General features: G+C 50.0%; 1 protein-coding gene and 3 non-coding genes across 4 annotated transcripts in view; 1 reads left to right on the top strand and 3 right to left on the bottom strand.

Annotated features, from left to right (window-relative positions):
- The window catches only part of VAC14 (VAC14 component of PIKFYVE complex), a 113,787-nt gene extending 89,115 nt beyond the window's left edge, over positions 1-24,672 (bottom strand). Inside the window, exons 1-9 of the mRNA XM_003829478.6 lie at positions 24,279-24,672; positions 9,692-9,842; positions 9,176-9,343; positions 8,250-8,312; positions 7,587-7,694; positions 6,919-7,028; positions 6,507-6,613; positions 5,346-5,480; positions 4,267-4,416 (exon numbers count right to left, since the gene is read on the bottom strand). Coding sequence (XP_003829526.3) covers positions 4,267-4,416; positions 5,346-5,480; positions 6,507-6,613; positions 6,919-7,028; positions 7,587-7,694; positions 8,250-8,312; positions 9,176-9,343; positions 9,692-9,842; positions 24,279-24,382 — 1,096 coding nt within the window. The 5' untranslated portion in view covers positions 24,383-24,672. The remainder of the gene's footprint in view (positions 1-4,266; positions 4,417-5,345; positions 5,481-6,506; positions 6,614-6,918; positions 7,029-7,586; positions 7,695-8,249; positions 8,313-9,175; positions 9,344-9,691; positions 9,843-24,278) is intronic.
- On the bottom strand, positions 1,692-1,762 carry TRNAG-GCC (transfer RNA glycine (anticodon GCC)). Its single transcript has one exon. It is a non-coding gene; the product is annotated as a tRNA-Gly (tRNA).
- TRNAG-GCC (transfer RNA glycine (anticodon GCC)) lies at positions 2,518-2,588 on the bottom strand. The gene has a single exon. It is a non-coding gene; the product is annotated as a tRNA-Gly (tRNA).
- Positions 12,983-13,053, top strand: TRNAG-GCC (transfer RNA glycine (anticodon GCC)). Its single transcript has one exon. It is a non-coding gene; the product is annotated as a tRNA-Gly (tRNA).
- Positions 24,673-24,879: the final 207 nt, after the last annotated feature.

Below are 24,879 nucleotides of genomic sequence, written 5' to 3'. Positions count from 1 at the left end.
AATATCTTCTCCCAGTCTGGGCCTTGCCTTGTAACTTTTAACCTTTTTTCAGTTACACCAATTTTATTTTGTTTTGAGATGGGGTCTCGCTATATTGCCCAGGCTGGACTTAAATTCCTGGGCTCAAGGGATCCTTGTACCTCAGCAAATTGAGTAGCTGGGATTAAAGATACGCACCACCACACCAGCTTCAGTTTTTAATTTAAATATGGTTTGTTTCAATTTTTTCTTTTTTTTTTTTTAATAATTTTTGCTTGTGGGTCTTGTTTAAAAAATTCTACCAGGTTTTTTTTTTTTTTTTTTTTTTTTGAGATGGAGTCTTGCTCTGTTGCCTATGCTGCAGTGGTGTGATCTCGGCTCACTGCAACCTCTGCCTTCCAGGTTCAAGCAATTCTCCTGCCTCAGCTTCCCAAGTAGCTTGGACTATAGGCATGCACCACCATGACTGGCTAATTTTTTGTATTTTTAGTAGAGATGGGGTTCCACCATGCTGGCCAGGCTGGTCTCAAACTCCTGACCTCGTGATCCGCCCACCTCAGCCTCCCAAAGTGCTGGGATTACAGGTGTGAGCCACCGCGTCTGGCCCCTAATTTTTGTATTTTTAGTAGAGACGGGGTTTCACCATGTTGGCCGGGCTGGTCTCGAACTCTTGACCTCAAATGATCCGCCTGCCTTAGCCTCCCAAAGTGCTGGAATTACAGGCATGAGTCACCATGCCCAGCCATAAACATGTATTAAAACAACACTGAAGCACCCGTTAGTGTTTGTCATGTGCTAAGTGATTTACATGCAAAAATTTTGTCTGAAACACACAACCACACTATAGGTTAGGTATTACTATTGTTACCCTACTTAACAAATAAGAAATCTGAGGCTCAGAAAGGGCAGGCAGCTGTCTGAGGGGAACAGATATAAAGTCAGCAGAGCCAGGACTCATAGGCAGGTTGTTCAGACCCCAGAAGCTCTGCTGCCATTCCTGAGACAATCAGGACACGTCCTGGAGGGGACCAGGCTGGACACGCAAAGTGCCATAAGAGCTCAGAACCAGGGAAATGGCACTGTGCTGTGGATGGCCCCAAGTGGCAGGCCAAGGGGGAGTCGGAGCAAGTGAAGAGGCACAGATGAGGGGCTGCCCTGACTGGAGGTCCTGTGGTTAGAGGAGGAGGGAGAAGATGCGGAGGTGGGGCAGGGGTGCAAATATGCACACACACAAAGGTTCTTGCCCGGAGGTGTGCCATGAGGAACGTGGTGCTGTCGGCGGATCAACACAAGTAAACAAAGAAGGCCAGGCAGGAGGTCCTGTCTCCAGCCAGGTGGACCAGAGTGGGAACAGAGGGAGCAGAGAGGGAAGAGTGAGCAGGAGAGGCTGTGATGAACTTGTCCCCGACCAGCGAAGCTATCTCTGTCCTGCGGCTGGCAGGGACTGTCTCCTGGGCACCTTGGTAAAAGACTGGTGATTAGTTAGTTACAAGCTAAGCAGGGCTAAGAGTGGATGTAAAGGCGCCAAATTAGCTCTTACCATCTCTGGGAACTAGTACAAAGTGAGCTTTTCATCTGCTGAAATGCTGTTTACGAGGCAGTAAAATCCAGAGCCAAGAGGCATGAATGTATCGTGGTTAGGGTAATACTCTTCTGGGCAAGCAGCTGTGTGAAAAAATGCTTAGGAAAACCATCTAAAAAGGTAGATAGGCTGCACTGGCCGGGAATCAAACCCGGGCCTCCCGCGTGGCAGGCGAGAATTCTACCACTGAACCACCAATGCTCCAGCTGGCAGAGATGTTTTTAGTTGAGGCCACGACCCACAGGATGGAGTGGTTCCTTTCTAGCGGGCTTGACTTCTTGCCACATAAGCAGAAAGGTGGCAGGGGCTGTTGGGTTCTAATTTAGAGGAATAGGCACTGACTTTTTTTTTTTTAAATTGAGATATAATTCATATAACATTTCACATAACAAAAATTTCACCATTTTCAAGTGTTCAACTAGGTAGTTTTTAGTACATTCACAAAGTTGCGCACCCATCACCTCTATTTAATTCTAGAACATCTCCATAACCCCAAAAAGAAACCGGGCATCTGTAAGCAGTCAGTCCCAATTCTCCTTTTCTTCAAACCCAGGCAACTGTTACTCTATTTTCTGACTATGGATTAAGAGGCACTGTGAACTTCAAACAAACAGAGCAGAAGGTGAAGCTGTGTAAGTTCTATGATCTTAACTACGTATATATATTAAAAACTGGAAAAAATACATCAAAATTTGAACATTCATTGTCTCTTGGGGATAGTCTTGTTTCTTTGCATTTTTCTCTACTTTCCAAATTTTCTAAAATTAGAATTAGAAAACAAAAATCAAACACTCATATTTCAGTGAGAGGTCACAAAATATGTATCCCCGAGTCTTCTAGTTTCTCCCAGTAAAAAAAGCTCCTCCCTTTGAAGGCCCGCACTAGCTTATCCCTCCAAGTTAACTTATTTCTCCAAGTTTTCTTTTTCCAGGAGCTGCCAAAAAGCTTTCCGCTGCTGCATTGGCCGGGAATCGAACCCGGGCCTCCCGCGTGGCAGGCGAGAATTCTACCACTGAACCACCAATGCTCCAGCTGAGTGCTGTTCTGCCTCCAGCTGTTTTGTTGCTCCGATTCACAGTGGTGATGGCACAGCTGTAACCTGACACCTGAGATGGGTCCAGCATGGACAGCTGCTGGATTTTACCAGCCAAACCCATGGGAGGAGGTGGGGCATGCATGCTTGACATTCTGCTCAGCTGTTCAAAAGAGAAGTCCATGAATGGCAATGGGAGAATGCTCAGCAATTCTTTTGGCTCCTGTGGGCAGGTTCCAGACCTTACTCTGTTATCCTTAAAGATCTGAGTAGGCTTAGTCTTCCCTATAAAAAATTTCTTGACAAATTAGCTGAAACTGTCATTCACTTGTTTCTCTTGTTTTATGGCCTTGTGGGTTATTCTACTGAATGCTGTGATTTCTTTTACCACTGGTTGATTTGTCTTGTTTTGCTGTCTTGCCTCCTTGACTAGACTGTAAGCCTCTGGAGCACAAGGACTTTGTCTGGTAAACACAACTTGATGTATAACAGATGTTTGCTAAATGTTAGATTTGTAATAAATGGAATTTAACTGGAAAAAAAAAAGATCTGAGTAGGTTATATCTCAGTTTACTCTCTGGCTGCTTCGGCAAAGGAGGACATCACCCCAAAGCTGATCAGTGACCTCTTGGTGAGGACAGAGACCCAAGAAATATGAAAGCATCAGGGTTCTAGATTACATCTGGAGTCAAATTCCAGATGCCAGTCAGCATAAATGTGGTTTCTTTTTTCTTTTTTTTTTTTTTGAGATAGGGTCTTTCTCTGTTGCCTAGGTTGGAATACAGCGGTGTGATCATAGCTCACTGCAACTTCTGCCTCCTGGGCTCAAGTGATCCTCCCGCTTCAGCCTCCTGAGGAGCTGGGACTATAGGCGTGCACCACCATACCTGGCTAATTTTTGTAATTTTTTTTTTTTTTTTTTGGTAGAGATGGGGTTTTGCCATGTTGCCCAGGCTGGTCTCAAACTCCTGAGTTCATGCAGATTGCCTCAGACTCCCAAAGTGCTGGGATTACCCAGCCCGGCCATAAATGTGGTTTCTTATAATGCAGTTTTCTTTACCTTACAGGTAAACAAGAAAATTATGTTAGAGGAGTCTGAAAGGAGAGCAGAGCAACTTCACTTTTTAAAGGCACTTATTTGGGCAAGAGAATTTTCAAGTACAGAATAAATCAAAGCTAGAGCTTTCTTAACCCTCCCACCCTGAGAATGACCCGCATGGTAAAGGCAGCCAGGCTTCTTGGTGGCTGGATGTCTACGGCCAAGAATCAAGTGCCCCCTGAATCCTGGTACTCCTCCCATGCTCCAAACCTTCCTGCCCTGAAAACAACTCTTTCCCGTGAATCCAGGAAAAAGATGAAGGAAAGGCTTCATGGTCTTTGAGGCAGGAAGGGTTAAGATCATGGCTGCTGGAGACAGCCTGCCTGGGTTCCAATCTGGTTCCAGTCTTCACTAGCTGCGAGTGTGTGGCCATGGTACTCAGCTTCTCTGTGTCCTGTCTGCAGAATGGGGGAGAACCACTGCTGCCACTGCGCTGGGTTGCTGCTACAATTATGTGAGTGACATACATAAAGTAGTCCTGGTTGCTTAAGTGAGGCCCCAAGGCAACTCCTATGACATCTGGCTCCCTGGGCCCCCGACAGGAGGTGAGGGGTAGGGACGGAGTCCACTCACCACTGGCTGTGCCCTCCTGCTTTGGCAGGGCATCGTCAGGGGTGGGCTCTGCCTGCCTCTGCCCAGGTCTCAGCTCATCCGGCTCGTCGTCCTCGGGGGTGACCAGCTTCATCAGGCTCTGGTTGCACACGTTGGCCACTTCTTTGATGCCTGAGTCCACTGATGTAAGGAGCGTGATCTGGTTTGGATGCCTGTCTCTCTAAATCTCTTGCTGAAATGTGATTCCCAGTGTTGGAGGTGGGGCCTGGTGGGAGGGGTTTCGGTCATTGCGGTGGATCCCTCACGAATGGCTTGGTGCCCTCCCCATGGTACTGAGCGAGTTGAGTGAGTTCTTGCTCTATTATTATTCATGAGGGGGCTCGTTCTTTCAAAAAGCCTCCCACCTCTCTTGCTCCCTCTCTTGCCATGTGACCTGCTGGCTTCCTCTTCGCCTCTGCCATGACTAAAAGCTTCCTGAGGCCTCACCAGAAGCCAAGCAGATGCTGGCACCATGCCTCCTGTACAGTCTGCAGAACCGGGAGCTGAAGCAACCTCTTTTCTTTATAAATTACCCAGCCTCAGGTATTCCTTTATAGCAACGCAAAATGGGTTAATATAGAGTGGTCCCAGCCGGGGGAGGCTTCTCTGAACCTCGTATTCCTAGTCTGGAGCTCAGTCGTCTCAGGGCTACGTTAGGCAGACAGGCTGTCCGAACTGAGCCCCTGCTCTCCTTGTCATACTGGTGCCCCTGTGAAATGCGCCTATTTCTTCTCTTAGGACCCCTTCCTAAACCCTCCCACCAACAGGATCTCCCCAGCCCAAGGTGGGGCAGTATGAACTCAGAGGGTTGGAACTTTGGGGCCCCCGAGAGCTGCTCCAGATCTGCAAGTAACCAGGCAAGGTGTGGGGACAGCCAGCATCAGCCCCAGGTCCCTGGCTTTCCTAATCCACGTTTGGCTCCATCTCTTTTTCCCGAGCTGCTAGGGACTATGGAAGTGTGATGGATCCTAAGAGAGCCCCCAGCCCCCAGTGCAGGGTCCCTCAACTTCATAATCCCTTTGGGGCTTCTCTCAATTATTCTCTCCCAAAGCAAAGGATACTTTTCTTGCGGTCATCGTAGGCCAGGCAGGGCAAGACAGCAGTCAGGATCCCGGAGGAGTAAGGCAGCATGACGCGGCCCGCCAGCTGGATGAACTCCCGCATCCAGCACATGGCTGTCAGCTGGATGAGGTCATCTGGAAGGGGAATCAGGGGGTTCAGAGGGGCCAGCACGCGCAGCCCGAGTGCTCCCTCCCACCCATACACGTGGGATGGGGCTGGCGGCCTGTGGAACCCAAGCGCCTGACGGCTTCCAGCCTCACCAATGCTCTACTACCTGTGTGCTTTGCCTTCCAAAGGTGGAGACACAGGCTGGGACGGAGCAACAATCCTGTGCTAGACTGTAAGGGCAGCCGCATCCCTGCCCCTCTGCACTGGGACTCTGCTCCTCCTCTCATCAAGAGTGGAATTAACTTCTCCACCCCTTGAATCTGGGCTGGCCTTGCTTCCTTGGCCAATGAGACGTGGTGGAAGTGATGATGTGGCTGGATCAAGCCTAGGCCTCAACAGGCCTTGCTCACTTCTACTGTCTGTCTTGGAATCCCACTGATGCCATATGAGCATGCCCAGGCTAGCCTGCTGGACGATGAGACATGTGGTCCAGCTGCCCCCATGGTCCCGGCATGACATGAGCCAGACAACTGCCAGACATAAGTGAGGCCACTGTGGCCCATCCACCCCAGCAACCCTACAGTTAACAGCAGGTACTTGATTGAGCCTAGCCAAGCCTGGCCCAGGTGAGTGGAACCACTCAGGTGACCCACAGACTTATGATAAGTGACTGTTGTTTTAGGGAATGACGTTTTGTGGTGGTTTGATACTCAGCAGAAGTGAACAGATACATAATCCCAAGCTCCAAGCATTTCAAGTCTCAGGGCTAAGGCCAAGTTCACCAGTAAGGAAACCTCCAGATCTTACTCCACACAGGCCACACACACCAGGTGAAAGGACCTCTGTGTCTCTGTGGTGACAGAACCCAGACCTCCCTCTGTGAGACCCAGCACTCCACCTCTCCCAGGGCCCACTGTCACACTGGCTAATATTCCTACCAGGAATCTCCCCTGCCCCCTCACTGAAGCTGAGATGGTGAAAGGGGCTTCTGCGGAGGTGGCAGTGGCAGTAGCAGTGGCAGCCGTGGCTGTGGGCCCTCCCCCAATACTCACCCGTGGTCTGGCAGTGGATCACCAGGATGTTGGCCATCTCAGCAAACTTCACACTGGAGGGGTTCTTCTTAATTTCTTTTAAGAATTCTCCAAGAACAACCTCACACCTATGAACAAGAACAGGAAAGTGGAAACAGCGAGGGTCAGCCAGGGCTGGAGGAGCCTCAAACCAGCCCCATTTCCGTGCTGGGTCAGCCACCCAGAGGGCGGCTTGGCTTTTGGACTTGTCAGGTGATCATTTTCAGATGCTGGGGGTTGATGGGCTCTTGGCTCCTCAAAGCGGGAAGCACAAGAGCCAGGAAGAAGAGGTGATTTCCTGCCCTCCTGCCGCGGCCTCTCTGTGGGCATGCAGCGCATGGGCACAGCTGGGGGTGGCAGCAGGCAGCAGCTTCCTGCCCCTTACTCCACTCACATTTTGCGAATCTCTTTGCCATTGTCGCCCAGGATCTGGAAGAGTCCATCCAGGATCTCCGGCAGGTAATCCAGCAGGTTAATGTCTGGCACCGACTCCAGAACCAGGATCTGACCAGGGGAAGGGAACAGGAGGGGAAGTCAGCTCCAGAACCCTGTTTCCTGCTCACCAAGCCTCTGGGACTGGGCTGTAGGAAGGGGACCCTGCTGAGACAGCATTTCCCTGCAGTGCAGGTGTCCCATGCGGGAGGAAGGTGCTGGCAAGGACAGCCAGCATTTTTTGTTTAATGTGCAGGGGAATGGCAATTTGACTCTAAGGAAATTCGGATGCCCAGGGGAGAAGGGGATGGATGGGGAAGGACAGAAAAGGCTAGAAAAAGTGAGATTGCTGGAAGTAGCACTGCTGGCTTTAAAGGAAACTCGGGTGTTTTCTGGGACAAGGAAAGAACTGGACTCCCTTCCAGGGCAACAAGAACCTGATCCCTTCAGGGCCAACATGGTGGGTTTCGGGGGCAAAGCTGAATAAGGTGTTTTTGAATTATCAGGTGTTAATGGCTATTCGAGGGAGAACATGGAGGGTTCCTATAGCCAAAGGGCCTGACAAGGGTGTGCTAGAGAGCAGATTTTCCAAACTGGAGGCTGGAGAAACGGTGTCCGGCCAGGCCTTACCCAGGAGATGATGAACTGCCGGGCATACTGGTTGTTGGAGTAAATCCTCTCTCGCAACAAGGGGATGAAGCTCACCAGGTCAAACTTGTTGCTCTCAGTCACAATGTCCTGTAGATCAGAGGAAAGTGAGCTGCCGAGAGCCCGAGACCAGGGCTGCCTGACCTCGCTGAATCACTTGCCCAGGGCTGGCTCCAGCGCTCAGGCGGCCACCAAGGAAAATGGCCGATCCTGAGCTAGGCATAAGAGGTCTCTGGAGTATTCATCCTGTTCCAGTCCACGGGATACGAAAAACGGGTAGATTGAAAGCAGGAATCAAAGTCGAGAGAACCAACTGAATGGCAAGACCCTACTCTCTGTGGTCTGGATGGAATGCCCAGGCCCCTGCTGTCAGGGCCAGAGTGGTGTGGAAAGTGACAGGCAAGCTTCTTTGCTCTAGGTGGCGGCAACAAAAGGGGACATTTTGGGTGATGGCACAGTTCTGTATTTGATAGTGGTGATTGAGCTCTATATTCTTGTCATAGAACTGCACACCAGGGAGTACATGTACATTTAAAATATAGTTTAAATTCAAGAAGAACATTCCCAATGACAGAATTTCTAAGCTTTACAGACAGACGGGAGAAACAGATTGTAGAAATAAAAGTGGGGACAAAGTACAAATACCTTTAAAAGGCGGTCTAGGAGCTCAGATCCGCTTTTCACATTGGGGTCTGGGTCGGCCGCCAGCTACAAGAGGCACAGACAGGGGAGGGACACAGAGGCGAGGGTCACGGTTGGATGCAAGACCAGGGATTTCCTGCAAATCCGCAGCCGAGGCCTTGGTGCAGCCCGGAACATCTAGCAGGAACATCACCCTTTCGGTGAACACATTTGAGAAAGGCTGGGAAAGTGGGAGTGGGTACAGTGGAGTTGGCTGAGGAGCAGATTCAGGAAATATCCTTCTGTTCAGGGACTTCTCCCATGACCCGCTGGGGTTCCTGTTCCCTGTTGCGACTGGGTCACGGGGTTGCTTCCCATCAGCCTTCCCCAGGGGTTTCCAATCTTAAAGCGCTGGGTCCTCGTTCCACTCCTCGAGGAGGGGACAGGGTAGCTGCGAGGCTGATACTCTAGAAACTTCCGTGGCATTCTGCAGGGGCAGCAGCATTGCAGGGCTGCTCCGTGCCTGGGAGGGGAACTCCACCAGGCTGCAAGAGGCACGGAGGAGAGCATGAGCTTTTTCTAGGGCACTTATGAGCTAGACTAAGTGCAGCCCTCCCTAAAAGGAAAGTATGGTCTGGACGATGGCGTCAGCATCATCCCCTTCTACCAGCGAGGCGAGTGTTTCACAGACTATCAGCTTCTTCCCTCTGCTGTGTGGCAGACTGATACTTATATTAAATGCAATCAAAATGAATTAAAAGAGAAATGAAAAAAGCTATAAATGCAAGTCCATTAAAAATGATTAGATTCAACAGACAGTAAGTGTCCCTTGCAGCCACATGCTTGTTTGCTCTGCTTGCATCTGGGAAAAGGGGTCCAAGGTTCCAGAAGGTCAAGTGAGGTGGGTGAACCAAGCGCAGCTCAGTGAGGAGGAGGAGGAGGGCGGTTACCTTGCTCAGCCCGTCAAAGAGCACGTTGAAGTGGGGCAGCACAGCGCCCCGGGCCACCTTGACGATGTTGTAGAGGGCCTCGCAGGCATAGTAGCGCAGCCTGCTGTCTGCATCATTGAAGCAGGTCAGCACTGGCTCGATCAGCTCCTTCAGGTAGAGCCCTGAGTCCTGCAAGGGGGCAGGAGGAGGAGAAGACAGATCAGAATGGGTTGGAGCCCAGGCCCTGCAGCCTGCAGTGCCAGCTGACATCCCAGCTCCCTTGAAGGTGCTCAGGCCTTTGTGTGAGGGCTGGGCTCAAAGACCCTTCCCAAGCCTGCTTCCCAGGAGAGGGCCCATGCCTAGGGGACCAGGCTGCAAGGCCGCAAAGCCAGCCTTGCTGGTCTCAGGTGTGGACAGAGTGGTAATAAAACATAGGTCTGCAATGCCCTACTGGGTCTTGACAGGGAAGGCATCGGGATGGCTTGGTCAGCGTCAAGGCCAGGACTGGTATGTCTGTCCCTTGGGTGAAAGGCCCACCTTGCCCAGTGCGATGGAGCAGGCGGCCAGGCCGATGAGGCCCCCTTTCCGGCTGTGGGGGTGCTGAGACAGGGCAAACTCCTGGGACAGGGTCTGGATCACATGCTTGATTTGCACGGTATTGTTCTGGGCCACGAACTCCCGGACCAGCCTGGAGAGAGAGGAGAGAGGGGCTGTGGGAATCAGGCTACCTCTGCTGTGGCCTCCAGGGCCTGGGGCGGCAATGAGGAAGGGAGATGACCTGTTTGGAAAGAGGAAATGGGAGACAGGCGTCTCAGGGCAGGTCTCAGTTCTGTTGCTGGCTGAGTCATCGTTGCTTCCCTATTCTGGGTCTCAGTTTCCCTTTGTGTACAATGGAATAAGGAACAGTGGTGCTATCTCACTTCTGGGAATCTGAGAGAATGCAAATCAATGTGTCACTGGGGACCAAAAAAGTGCAATGCATTATCAGTTGATCAACTGTCTTTATTCAACACTTACTCAGCTTTCCACTCGTGCATCTCAGAAATTCTCTGCGTCTGAGCAACTATTTCCAGGGACGTTGCTGGGACACATAGCTGAATCAGGCCCCAGTGTAATGGGTAAGATCCACATGCCAACAAATAATTGTAGCAAAGTGGCACCAGTGATATCACAGAAGCAAGAAAATGCAATGGGCTCAGTCTCCTCGGGCCGTCCAGGAGGGCTACAGGGAGGTGCCAGCTAAGTCAGATCTTAAAAACAGTAACAGGCACTTTCCAGGTAAAGAAAGGAAGGCAGAGCACCTCGGGCATAGGGAACAGCCTGGCCAAGGCCACGCAAGCTGACATGGCACATCTGGGACAGGATGAGGGCTCCAGCGTGTGGAAGGAGTGGCTAGAGACAGGTAAAGAAAAGATGAGGCGGTGAAAGTTTTCCAGCAAGGGATGACACGCTCAGCCCCATGTTCCAACTGGACATCTCTGGTGGTGGCTTGGAGAAGCTGGGCTGGGGCAGGCATGGGTTTGATGGGAGACTGATGCCGGGGATGTTTAGGAGAACACTGTAGCTATGGGGTAAGGAGGTCCTGAAATGTGACTGAGGCAGTGGGAAAGAGCAGCAGGGACTGTTTCTAGAATTAAATGGAAAAGCACTAATAGCTGATATAAGAGGAGAGAGGAGGGTAGGGTAGATGGTGCCCCCAGGTGTCTCCCTGGACAGTGATGTTGACAGGGAGAGGAGCAGGTTGGAGGGAGGCTGCCTTCGTGGGAGGGAGGGGCTGCTGGTCACCCAGGGAGGATGACTCCCAAGGCAGGCCCTGCCCTGACTGGAGGAGCTGAGGGAGGCCTGGCTCCACAACAGACTAGTCTGTTTTCAGAGCCCCATGGACACAAAGGCCAGGCCTCTGCCCTCCCAAATCTCACATGGCATGTGGTGGCAGGAGTGCCCCAGATCACTGATGGAGGAGAGGCAGCTGGGGTGGTCAGGGGAGTTTTCCTGGAAGTGGGATGGAGCCGGATCTTCAAGGAGGCAGAAGGGAAAGACACAGGCCTTCCTGGCAAAAGGAACTCTGTTAGCAGAGGTGAGGATGCGGAAGTAGCCAACCTTGTCTGGGGCCCCAGAGAACAGTACAGCAGCGGGATGGGCTGCTGGTGGTAACTGGGGAATCTCCAGTTAGAAGAATAGATTTCATGTACCAGGGAGCTGGGCATATGAAAGACTGTCTTAAGGAGCCTGGAGATGCTTGTGAAATGAGGACAGGAAGCGTGAGGGATGACACTGGTGGAGCCACTGAAGGTGGAAAAAGGGCAGTCTAGAGACCTCAGACTTTAAAAAGTAACGCAGGCACTCTCTCTCCTTGCTTTGCATCAAATCATGGCAGGTATCTTGCTCACCTGTTCCACAAATGGGGTCTCAAGTTGACTTGAAGAATTTTAAGAACAGTCATGTCCAAAAGGTGTCCATTAGTCTGTGTGGTTCCAGCTCAGGAGCTTTCTAATAGTTAGAGCTAGGACTTTCTAGTAATTAAAACCAAATGTGCTGTCCTGTGAGACAGCGAGCACTCTGGCAAAAAGGCTGTTCAAAGAGGGACCGGGCAGTGGTTCGGTAAAGATTTAATACAGCCAATCATATGGAGCACCTATCATGCGCCAGGCACTGTTCACGCAAGAGGTGACAAAATAGGTCTCGCTCTGGGCTGGTGGACGTTGGAGAGGAGATGGGTGCTTCAGGAAGGAGCTGTACAAGTGGCCTGTGAGTTGCCCCTTGCTTTCGTCTTTATGGGACTGGGACTGTGGATGAACCCAGGGCCTCTGGATAGAATGTGAACTCCAGTTCATAGGCCTCAACTCTCAAAACTGCGTACTAAGGCCTGGCAAGGATGGTTCTACATCAACTTGTTTGGTCTCCCAAACTGGACAAACCAGCCAGGTGAGACCCAATCATCTGGCAGAGTGCCTAAGTATTGACAGACACAGCCCCTTGCCAAAAGCCCTGCAGATGCTCTACCAAACAGCTAGAGCATTGGTGGTTCAGTGGTAGAATTCTCGCCTGCCATGCGGGCGGCCGGGGTTGGATTCCTGGCCAATGCAATGCAGTGTTGCTTTTTCTGCCTTTTGCTGGCCAGTTTTCCTCACAGAGAGATCCTGCTAGAGGAGCCAGTCAGTCTCTCCAACTACACCAGACCTGCAGCAGCCAAGGGTGCCCACAAATCTGGAACCACACTTCCCTGCTAAGTGCACACATGAGAGCTGCTGGGTTCTCCAGAGAAACACTCACTATGGCTGTGGAGCCATGAACTTGATGCCTTCACCTTAAGGGGACTCCTGTTGTGCTGTCCTCAGCCTTGGCCAGTCTTCCGCAGGAAGCTGGCATGAAACCTGAGAACAGTAACACAGTTTAACACAAGACTAAACGCAGAATGCGGTGGGAGGACTCAAACAGTAACAGTTTAACACAAGACTAAACGCAGAATGCGGTGGGAGGACTCAAACAGCAACACAGTTTAACACAAGACTAAACACAGAAGGCGGTGGGAGGACTCAAACATCAGAGGGGGAAAAAGCCCCCCAAAGTTTTAATATACTTTTGCTACCAAGAAAGACTCAAGCTCTAGTTTCTGTCACAAGGTCTGAAGGCAAATCAACTGGACACGTACACCCTCCTGCTTCCTGCCTTCTCCCTCCTGCTCTGCAGCCTGAGTGTTCCATTCTTGCAACTGTGCTGATGTGGCAGCATCAGAGACTGGCTTCATATTCTGTTAATCAACTTATATGCAAGGAGGCCCAGGAATGGGGTTAAAGGGAGGTGCGCACACAGCTGCTCACATCTGGGGCATTGGTGGTTCAGTGGTAGAATTCTCGCCTGCCACGCGGGAGGCCCGGGTTCGATTCCCGGCCAATGCAGCAGACCTTTTCTTTTAATCCTAAGAGACTGAATTTGAGATTTCACACTGCCTAAAGAATTTATAAATCCACTCTGAGAACTGAGAATGACTTGTTTCTAGTTGGATTTCAAATGCCTTTGATGAAAACACTTATTTTCCTAAATTCTGCGAAGATCTAGAACCTGGTCTCCTTGTTCTTGAAGAATCCAGGATGTGGGATGCACCTAGGCCCGCTAAAGCAGCTGTGCCTCCCCACGCCTGCCCAGGAAGCCAGGACATGTTTCCGCTTGGTACAAGTTACAGCGGAACTCCCACTAGGAGTGGGAGTGGGGACATCCTCGAGGCTTCAGCAAGGGGTCCAAAGGAAAGCCAACCTGCACGGCAGCGAAGGCCACCCTGGAGCCACCACCTCTCCTGTCTCCTTGTTTCAGGTCGCAAACATTCCCCGAGCAACTGGAGAGGAGACTCCTCCTGTGCGATGGCCAGTGGATGAGAGCTATTCCCTGCCCCCAAGGAGCTCTCTGCCAGCGTGGGAAGAGGAGGAAAGAAGAGAGGGCTTAAGGAATACTGTGCAAACAGAAAAAACACTTGGTAAGAAGAGCATGAGGTGACTCGGGGCAGGCCAGAAAGAGAACGACCCGTGTCTGCCGGGCAGGGATGTACTAGGGCTCTATAAGGGTCAGCATTGTAGACGGGTTTTGAAGGATGAGTAGATGTTCGTTCTGGAGCTGGTTAGGATGAGGCTGAACAAAGGCTCAGAGGAAGGAGGAGCAGGCATTTGGTTTGGCAGAAAGAAAAGCCACAGGTGGAGGGGAAGTAGGTGACAGGGTTGGAAAAGCTGCTCCCAGTCATGCAGCATGGGACCCTGGACACTTGGCAAAGGGACTGGCATTTAGCCCCGGTGGATGTGAGGAGCTGCAGAAGACCATGAGCTCGCGCGTGATGTGAACTTTAGGAAGGGCAGTCTGCACCAGTGGGTGGTATGGGTTTGAATGGCACTTAGGAAGCTTTGAAGAGTACGAGGAAAGTGGCTCTGATGTCGGAGTGACAGCCTGCAAAAGTAACAGGGCCTCCTGAGGGAGGCAAGGGGGATTTCTGTGCTGGGCATTCCCTCCCCACCCCCTCACCTTTGCAAAGAGCAAACGTCTTCTTGCTTGGCACCAGCCGGAAGGCCTCCCCCACCAGAGTCCTACTAGGACTCAATTCAGAGCACCCCAGGCCACTACAAAAATGACAGCCCATTCAGGCCCTGTGGCCCCAGGAACTCCAAGTTTCTACTGTTTCCGCCCCTGCACTTAAGGGTAGAATATTCTTCATCTCCAGGAAAACAGGCGTCAGGCAGACAAACAATGGCTGGAGGGAAAACCATGGAACACGTCCTTACCAATATGTCAGTCTGGAGAGCACCGGGCCTGGGGTCAACCCCTGGGCCACCGGCAGGAAGAATCTGTTCCACGAATCAAGCCTACCCTCCTTATCTGACACTTGGGGCAAGCAAAACAGGGCCAGGCCGACCTCTGACCTCTGCAGCCTTCCTGCCGGGCTCCCAGCACAGGCTTCTACTCCAGCCAGGCCTGCCTTCTTACTGCGCCCTGCCTGGCCCATGCTGCACCTCCCATCTGCCCACTCTCTAGAAAAGCTCCTGGTCCCTTAAACATTCTACCCAGCCCTCAAAGTTCAGCTCAAATCCCACCCCCTGCCTTTCCTGATGATCCCACGAAGTGAGCGCAGAAGGACTCAGGACCCCTCATTCTGTGCCCAGCAACATGCTGTCGAATGTCAGCAGGTAAATTCCTTCTAATTCCTTCTCAGGCGTGATTCCTACCTCCACAACTTTTTTTTTCCCTTTGAGACAGAGTCTCGCTCTGTTGCCCAGGCTGGAGTGCAGTGGTGCGATCTCGGCTCACTGCAGCCTCTGCCTCTCAGGTTCAAGCGATCCTCCTGCCTCAACCTCCTGAGTAGCTGGAGTCACAGGCACCTGCCATCACGCCTGGCTAATTTTTTCTATTTTTAGTAGAGACGGGGTTTCACCATGTTGGCCAGGCTGGTCTCGAGCTCCTGGCCTCCAGTGATCCGCCCACCTTGGCCTCGTAAGTGCTGGGATTATAGGCATGAGCCACCATGCCTGGACCCTCCACAACTTCTTGATAAAGTCCTTGAGGACTGGCACCATGTGTCTGCATCTCTAGCACTAGGCCTCTCTCTGAGTTCAGAACTTTGAGTGCAGTAGGTGGGGAAACACTTGTCAAGACAGGCAGGGGTGACAGGCAGCTTGAGCTGCGGGGAAAACCTGGGCAAGACCCCACACTGCCATATTGGTGACATGGGAGTGCTTTGCAAACCCAAACCTAACCTGCTGGGTTAATCAATACTGCATTTGGACGGTCCTCACCCTCTACTCTTATAGTCCAGGTTAGCAGGAGCAAAGGGCACCATTACTAGGACCCAAAAATGCACACCAAGAAGGGCTCAGGTCACCAGAGCTGTGGCTGCTGGCCGGGGAAAGGTGCACAGCCTTGGATGACGCCTGAAGGACAGCTGAAGGCGTCCTCTAACCCCTCGCTAGGTGCTCCAGAACTGCCCTAGTCAGCCAGCCTGTGGTGTGGTCTCTACTTCACAGGGCAAGTGCAGAGACAAAAAAAGCAACTACAAGGGGAAGCAGAGTAAGTGCAGTTGAAAACCTGGGCAGCCCCAGTTCCAGGTTTAGTGTCTCTTCAAAAGACCACACTATCCCTCCTTTCATCTACAGGTTGGGAGCCAGAGGTGGGGGATCTGAGGCTGAACTAGTTTTGAAGTTAGTATCTGGCCCAGAAACTCTCACGATCACAAATCCCTGGAGACCTTCACTAATGTGAAGGGCATGGACATCGCTGTCTTATACACCAGAGCAGGGAATCCACTTCTGCCTGGTTTCCTCCAAAAAGTGCTAAAGAACCCTGTGGAGAGGTGTCCTCTAGAGGCTGCTCAGAGCCTGGGTTCTCAGCTGGCCAGTGGCATTGCAGGATGGCAGGAACACCCATTCCCCAGAAGATACAAGCCCCAAGGGGGGCCAACATCAAGCTCTTGACGCCACCCTCAATGTCTCAAAGACTGCCACACCGACTACCTGACAGGAGAAGCAGCCACGGACACTGCAAGACACATCTGGACTTTCATGAGCCAAGGGAGAGCCTGGAGCCATCCAGCACAGCCACAGGACCCCTTAGCTTAACTCTGTACCACAGCACGGTGACAGTCGCAGGAGACTGTCACAGGTCACACGAGGACTACTGAGTTGACCACTTCCTAAGCACTCACACTCTGCTGAGTATTCCAGGGGTCAGTTATTCCCGACGATACCTCCTGCTGTAGCTATTATTATTTTACTCCCATCTTCCAGATCTGAAACAGTTGTAGAGAAATCAAGCCCCTTTCCTAGGGTCACAAAAGGTCTGAACCCTTGACATCTACCAAGTCCATATCCCTTCAACTATGTCACAGTCCCTCCCTCCCATCTCCCTAAGCCACTTCAGCTGCAAACCAATTGCACCCAATTACAGATGGCAATTCCCTTGTGCAGAACTAAGGCCCCCAAGTGAAACGCAGCTTTCTCTATACACTTTCACACAGTGCTCGGTCACCGCCAAGGCATTCCTTCCATACACAGGGAGTACAGAGGAGGTGCCTACTTGAGATGCTTTGAAATAAGGCTCTAGCGCTGGTCTTCTGTGAACGCAGGACAGAGTGAGTAACCATCAGCTGAGTACTTACTATTTGCCAGGCAACGTGCTGCATGTTTACATACAGGGTCTAACTGAAACCTTAAAACAAGCCACTGAGTTAAGTACCATTACACCCATTTTACAGTTTGTGGAAACTGAGGCTCAGAGAAGTTAAGAAATATACACAAAGTCATGCAAGTTGTAGATGATGGATCTAAAAATCAAATCTAGGCTTTTCTAACCCCAAGATCTAAAATCTTATCCACTATATTAGACTAGCCCCTCCCCAAATAGCACAGCTACCACCAGCTGGGTGCCCACTGTGTGCCAGGCACATGATTTCATTTAACTCCAATCCCATGTCATTTGGTGATGGCCCTATGTCCCAACCTCTGTCCTAGGTGGCAGAGGTTTTAGCCACTGAACTCAGGTTCCCATGTGTTCAGAGGGAACATCCTCAGCTGTAGGTGGGTTAATCATGACAATGACTTTACAGGGCTTTTAGAGAATTAAATTAGGTAACTGCATTCTGTGCTCTGTACTGCACATGCTCAAATAACAGTATTAGTGCAAAGTCAGAATCAGAGACAAGCTGTGATCTTATACATAGCACACGAGGTTGTGCTCATTCCATAAATGTTGGCTGGGCACCCACCAACCAACCTAGGTTGGACCTAGGAATGAACTGATTAGAAATGAGCAGATATGACGTAGGAATGAGCATGTACTGAGCATATAGTGGATCCAACCAGTGGAAAAAACTACAAAGGAGAAGCAAGAGTCACTGACAGCAGGAGGCTTGTTTTGATCTCGGGTGACAGTAGTTGTGACTACTGAATAAGTGCTTCCCTCAGACTGTAACAAAACAGCACTAATTTAAATATTGGGACACAATTCACATACCATAAATTCACTCTTTTAGAGTGTAGGTGTCAGCAGCCTTTTGTATATTCACGAAGCTGTGCAACCATCACCACCGTCAATTGTAGAACATTTTTTTACCATCCCCAAAAGAAACCCTGCACCCACTGGCAGTCACTCCCCATTCCCCCGCGCCCTAGGCAAGCCCGAGTCTACTTTCTGTTTCTATAGATTTGCCTATTCTGGCCATTTTATATAAATAGAATCACACAATATGTGGCCTTTTATGGTTGGCTTCTTTCACTTAGCATAATGTTTTCAAGGGGCTTTTTTTTAAAATAAGAAAACTGAGGCACAAAGAGGTTAAATCAGAGATCACAAACTCAAATGCCCACACGGGCCAGGCAGGAGATATGGGGGAAGCCCAGGAGGTAAAACAGGCTCTGGTTAATCTGCCAACAGGTGGCAAAGCTCCCGACGATTTGCTTTGCAGGAATGCGGGCCCCCAAAGCCACATCTCCCAAGTCCGTAAGATAATCCAGAAACCTGAATTTCACCGTGAAATTTCTCAATTTAAAATACTTTGTGATCCAGGCCAAACCAAACAGGTCTGCGTGTAGGTCACAGCCCCCAGGGGCCAGCCTGTGACCCCGGAATTAAACAATTTAAACAGGGTCCCACTGCTGATAAACAGCCAAGCTGGGTGGAATTCTGACCTGCACTCCAAAAATTACCTTGAGCCACTGGGTAATAAATACAGTTATGTGCCACATAAGGACATTTTGGTCAACAACAGACTGCATATTCCACAGTGGTCCCGTAAGATGATAATGTTATATTTTTACTATACTATTTCTATGTTCAGATATATTGGGGTACACACATACCACTGTGTTACAATTGCCTAAGTATTCAGCAGTCACATGCTGTGCAGGTTTGTAGACTAGGGACAGTAGGCTCTACCATATAGCCTAGTGTGTGGCAGACTGCACCATCTAGGTTTGTGTGAGTAACTCTATGTTGTTCACACAATGATGAAACTGCCCAACAACACACTTCTCAGAATGCATCCCCCTAAGCCGGGTGCAGTGGCTCATGCCTGTAATCCCAGCACTTTGGGAGGCTGAGGCGGGTGGATCACGAGGTCAGGAGATCGAGACTATCCTGCCTAACATGGTGAAACCCCATCCTTACTAAAAATTAAAAACAACAACAACAAAAAAAAACCAAGCAAAAAAATTAGCCAGGCGTTGTGGTGGGCGCCTGTAGTCCCAGCTACTAGGGAGGCTGAGGCAGGAGAATGGCGTGAACCCGAGAGGCGGAGTTTGCAGTGAGCCGTGAGATCACACCACTGGACTCCAGCCTGGGCGACAGAGCGAGACTCTGTCTAAAAAAAAAAGAATGCATCCCTCTGAAGCGATGCATGACTCTGGCACCTTCCCCACAGAGGTGGTAGGCTCCGAAGAACCAGGTCAACCTTCACCTGTTCAACTTTCACCTGTTCACAGAGCTCCAGGGACTCACCTCCCCCACAGCCAGCAGGCAGGGAGGCGTGATTCAGGAGCTCTGCTCCCAGCAGCCCTCCCTGGGGCTTTGGGCTCTCAGGGGGCATGGCCTGGGCCACCTAGCAGGACAGTTACATTTGCTGGCTTTGAACTCAAAGTTCAAAGACAAGATCAGGTGCGTTCAGGGAGGTAGGACCACAGATGGAACTCAAAGCTCAGGACCACTAGAGACTTGACCACGAGTGGCGCTGTCTCTCCCAGCCAGCAATGAGACAGTGGGGGCCCTGCCTCCATGATGCCTGGCAGAGTGAGCACCCACCACACTGATCAGAGTGCCTGCTAGCATTTCTCCCCCACATTAGACTCTTCTGGGAAGACAGCCTGGCATCTTCCCACTCTTTTCATTACGACTGATCAATGACTATATTAAAATTGAAAACCCACAAAACCAGCAACAGCCATGATAAAAATCCTAACCTGACTGCCTTATCCTATAGGAAATTGTGTGGTCCTGTGGGAATAAGGTTGTAGGGGCAAAAGTTCTCCAGAACTTTGTACAGCTGGATCCCAACACTTAGACAGTTAGTGTGGTCACTTAACACCACACTGGTGGTCTTAAGATTCTGGATCTGGGGGTCCTTCAGTTGAGGCAAGCATCCATCTCTGCATTTTTAGTGTCTGAGAGGCCTGTCATCATGATACAATCCCCTCTTATTAGTGGTTTTAATGCCTCACTGGAACACCATAGGCAGGACTGGCTCTGTCACCTGAGCTCTGGAGAACTGAAAGTGGCAGCTAAAACCACTGTGGAGAATTTCAAGTATCAAATTCCTTTTATTATAAGTATGTCCCCTTTCTGGTAGGGAAAACCAGTCATGCAGTGGGGACGTCTTCTGAGACACATGAACCTGAGTTTTCTTGCTAGGTTCTAGCTGTGAAACCACGGGAAGATTACTTAACCTCAAGGAGCCTGTTTCCTCATCTGTGAAACAGGGTAACACCACCACGCCCATAGGGCAGCGATGCAAAATAAATGAGATGAGGGGTATACGATGGCCAAACCAAAGGAAGCTTTTCTATATCCTCCCAACCATCCAAAATGGGGCAGACAGCACTTTATATACGTGCACTCCCAGGCTTCACTATGATCACTGTGATGGACTGAACAGTCCCCCAACCCCCAGATTCATAGATTGAAGTTCTGATCCACAGTGTGACTGGATTTGGAGAGAGGGCCTATAAGGAAGTAATTAAGGTTAAAAGAGGTCCTAAGGGTGGGGCCCTTGATTCCACAGGATCAGTGTCCTCATAAAAGGAGACACCAGGCTGGGGCAGTGGCTCTTGCCTGTAATCCCAGCACTTTGGGAGGCTGCAGTGGGAGGATTGTTTCAGCCTAGGAGTTCAAGACCAGCCTGGGCAACATAGTGAGACCCCCATCTCTATAAAATAAATTAAAAAATTAAAAAAATTCAAGAACAACGCATTTGTTACTATGGGTCTTACTGAGCTAAAATCAAGATGTTGGCAGGCTATGTTATTTTGTGACGCTCTAGGGGAAAATCCACTTTCTTGCCAGCTTCTAGAGGCTGCCAGCATTCCTTGGCTGGTGGTTCCCTTCCATCTTCAAAGCCAGTGATGATCTGGGTAAGTTTTCTCACATCACATCACTCTGACACTGACTCTTCTGGTTAGGGTTACATTGGACCCACCTCGATAATACAGGATAATCTCTCTATTTTTAAGGTTAGTGATTAGCAACCTTAATTCCCCCTTGCTGTGTAACATAACATATTCACAGGCTCCAGGGATTAGCATGGCGCAAACATAGGAGGCTATCATTCTCCCTACCAAAAAGTGGTAACAGCAGTACTGACAGAGGACAACTATGTGATATACGTATGTTAGAAATAATTAGGGCAATTACATAACAACTCTCTCTCTATGTATACAGTTTGTAACAATTACAATGTGCCCACTACTACACTAAATACTTGATATGGTTTGGATCTGTGTCCCCACCAAATCTCTTGTTGAACTGTAGTTCCCAGTGTTGGAGATGGGGCCTGGTGGAGGTGGCTGGATCATGGGGGTGGATTTCTCCCATGATGATGAATGGCCTAGCACCATCTTCTTGGTGCTGTTCTTGTGATAGTGAGTGAGTTCTCAAGAGATCTGGTTGTTTGAAAGTGTGCAGCACCTCCCTGCTCACCCTCTTTTGCTCCTGCTCCCGCCATGTGGGACGCCTTGCTCCCTCTTTGCCCTCCATCATGATTGGAAGCATCCTGAGGCCCCGCCAGAAGCAGAAGCCGCTATGCTTTCTGTACAGCTTGCAGAACCGTGAGCCAAATAAATCTCTTTTCTTTATAAATTACCCAGTCTCAGGTATTTGTTTATAGCAGAGTAAGAACAGACTAACACAGCACTTTACAACATTAGCTCAAACAACTCTATGCATATTATTATTATTCTCATTTTACAGATGAAGAAATTGAGGCACAGAGGTTAATTAGCTTGCTCAGGGTCACCTATCCAGTAAATGGGAGCTTGAACCCCAGTTCCAGAGCCTGCTCTTAAACACCATGCCACGCAGCCTCTCAGGAAATAGGGTATCTTAAAGGGGCAACTTACCTAAGAACAGGACTAAGCACTTTCATTTAGGGAGCACATGAACTGACTCATTTACACTACATAGATAAGTGCCAATATTCGGACTCTTCTTTTATTGGGCATCTGCAGTCTGATTAATGAGAGATTAATTAATAGTCTGTGTTTGCTGAGGGTCACTTTGACCAGGCCAAATGAAGAATATATTAAAACATACAATATCCTATGTGTACCTGACACATAGAAAGTGCTCAGACAAGCAAAATGCTGGTGCTGGTGAAGCACAGATAAGTAAGTCAGTATCTATCTCTAAGCAATTTGTGAAGCATATGTTCTGAGGAAGGCATTGAACTAACCAGCCATTCTTCATTCTAAGCATGACTGGAGAAGGCTGGAAACAGATGAGAGGGTCTTTGAGGCCAGTGCTTCTCAAACTTTAAGGTGCACACAAATCACCCAGGGATCTTGTTAAAATGCAGATTCTGATTCCATAGGTCTGGAGCAAAGCTGCAGAGCCTCTAACAAGCTCCCAGGTGATCCTGATGCTGCTGTCTGCAGGCCACGCTTTTGGGCAGCAAGGTCCTGAGCCTGCAATGTTATTTCCCCACCGAAAATGTACAGTCATTCATTTATTCGGACACCAGCTGTCAAGTGCTGCCAGGCTAAGTGCTAAGGATAAATAAAACAGATACATAAACAGAACTCTCTGCTCTTAAGGAGTTCACAGTCAAGGCACTGCTGAGTTTCTCTAAATTCCACAAATCAAGGGCAATGTCCAATACAAAATGAACTCAATCAAAGACAAAACCCTTACAGAACTGTGTGCAGAGTGAGAACAGATACACAGGTTGCGCTGGAAGCAACAATAATGTTGAGATGAATACCTCTCTCTTCAAGGACTCAACAGATGACTCAAGCTACAATAAAACCGGATATTCCTGAGAAGCAGAGTGGGTGAGGGACAAAACTAGGTGTCAAGGCAACTTCAAAGCCAACAAAACCCCATGGACACGGAATCATGCCTATATATCATCTCTGGGTCCCTCTATTCAGTATGACAATGTGCAATAAGACTTGCTAGCATTCGTGAGAGTCAGGCATAAACAAAAAGCTATATAAAAGGAGCAGTCAAGAAAGTGGTGTCTGATGAGAGAAGGAGCTAGATGGTTGTGGACATACTGAGTATGAGAGCTGAATGGAGGCAGGGTGGGGGATTTCTTATCAAGGTCCGAACCCTTTAGTTTAGGAGGAAACTAAAATCCAAAGCAACATTTGATTTGGATTGCAAGCAGCAGTTGTCAACCGGGGCAATTTTGCTCCTTCAGGGGACATTTAGCAATGTCTGAAGACATTTTTGATTGTTACAACGGATGGAGCGCTACTGGCATCCAGTGGGAAGAGGTCAGAGACGCTGTTAAAAATCCTGCAAGGCACAGGACAGCCCACTACAACCAAAAATCATCTGCCCCAAAATGTGAATGGTGCAGAGGCTGAGAAACCCTGAGTTAAGGAATTTGCCCCAGGTTAACGAATGAATGTCACACCACGGAATAGATTAGAGCAGTCCAATAGAGCATTCTGCAATGATGGAAACAGTCTATAATCTGTGCTGCCCTATATAGTAGCCAATAGCTACATGTGGCTATTGAACACTTGAAATACGGGTAGTGTGACTGAGAAACTAAAGTTTAATCTTTAATAATTTAAATGTATAATAGCTACGCACGGCCAAGGGCTACTCTACTGGACAGAACAGAACTACAATTCACCTTTTCTGACTCGCAGATTGGTATTCTTCCAGTTTCACAGCCTGCTTCTTTCCAATTTTCTGAAATCACTCACTCACTTGACTTTAACACTAAAATGTGACTGGGAAAAAACCCACAAAAGTAAAATAATACTGCAGAAAAAAAATAAATAAAACATCCCCAGTTAAACTTTCGCTGTTTTGTACATTGGGAAATAAAGTAAAATATCAGATCATTGTTACACATACATGTAACAAGACTGCAGAAGCAAGAAAGGTCAAATTATTTCTACTTCCACTTGCAGGGAAGGGTGTTATAACACAGATAAAACAAACAACTCTCTGAGCCTTGAGATCACGAGTTTTCCGACCTGATTTCTCTACTTGGTCACTAACAATCTCCTTCACTTCTCAGAAGCTGGGTAAGAAACCAGGCTGGTCAGCATCACCTGCAAATTCTCCGGCTTCTGACTTCTCTCTCACCACAGAGACAACTCTCTGATTTGCTGGTTTGGGTGGCACCGCACCGAAGACTCACCATGTGCCATGCACTGTGCAAAGCACTACCCATACATGATGTCACTTCATTCTCACTGCAGCCCTTTGTGGCACCGGGAGGTTAAAAAGCTGGGACCAAATCACACAGCTAGTCAGGAGTAAAGCAGGGACTCCCAGATATGGCTCCCAATCTGCTCTTAAACACTGCGCTAAGGTAAGGGCCTAAAACCTGCGAAAGTAACCCTGGCTGGGAAGGCGTGAGGAGTCCCCCTGGGGAGCAGAGCAGTCAGGGGCTGCATAGCCAGGGAGGGGTCCTGGCGGCTCTTACTTCTCGATCTCCAGCGCTGCCACCTTCCGCTTTTCGTACAGCTTGTCATTGAGGGCGCGCACGATGTTAGGCGTGAGCGGCGCGAAATCCTTCTCGGGGTTCATGGTGGCAGCTGGGGGAGCCTCGCGACTCCTTAGCCCGCGGCTGCCGGGGCCGCGCCGGGGCCAGGGGAGTCTGTGGCTCCGCTCTGCCCCCGGCGCCGGCGCATGGACCACGCCGCTCTAGGCTTGCCTGCCACGCTCCGCCGCCTCGCCCTGGAACCCGGGCCCGGACCCCGCTCCAGCACACCTGACCCTGGCCGCTTAACAACTCCCGCCCGGCACTAGCGGGACTCACGAGACAGCGGCCATGTTACTCGAGTCACATGACTCTACAGCACTTCCGCCTTCCGTCGCGAGGACCCGCCCCTCGCCAGCCACGCCCCCACCGCAGGCCGCAGGTGGATTGGCCACGCCCTCGGAAGGCTCCACCCACACTGCGCACACTATCGCGCTGCGCTCCAGGTAGCTGGAGTGTGGTTTGAGACGTGCTTAATGGGTGTGTAGCTCACGCCCAATTGATGGCACGTGGTGGGCTTCTGTAGACGTTCGTAAGACCGAAT

This window comes from Pan paniscus, chromosome 18, assembly GCF_029289425.2.
Source record: "Pan paniscus chromosome 18, NHGRI_mPanPan1-v2.0_pri, whole genome shotgun sequence".
NCBI lineage: Eukaryota > Metazoa > Chordata > Mammalia > Primates > Hominidae > Pan > Pan paniscus.
The sequence above is the reverse complement of the archived record's forward strand: the minus strand, read 5'-3'. Positions and strand labels throughout refer to the sequence as shown.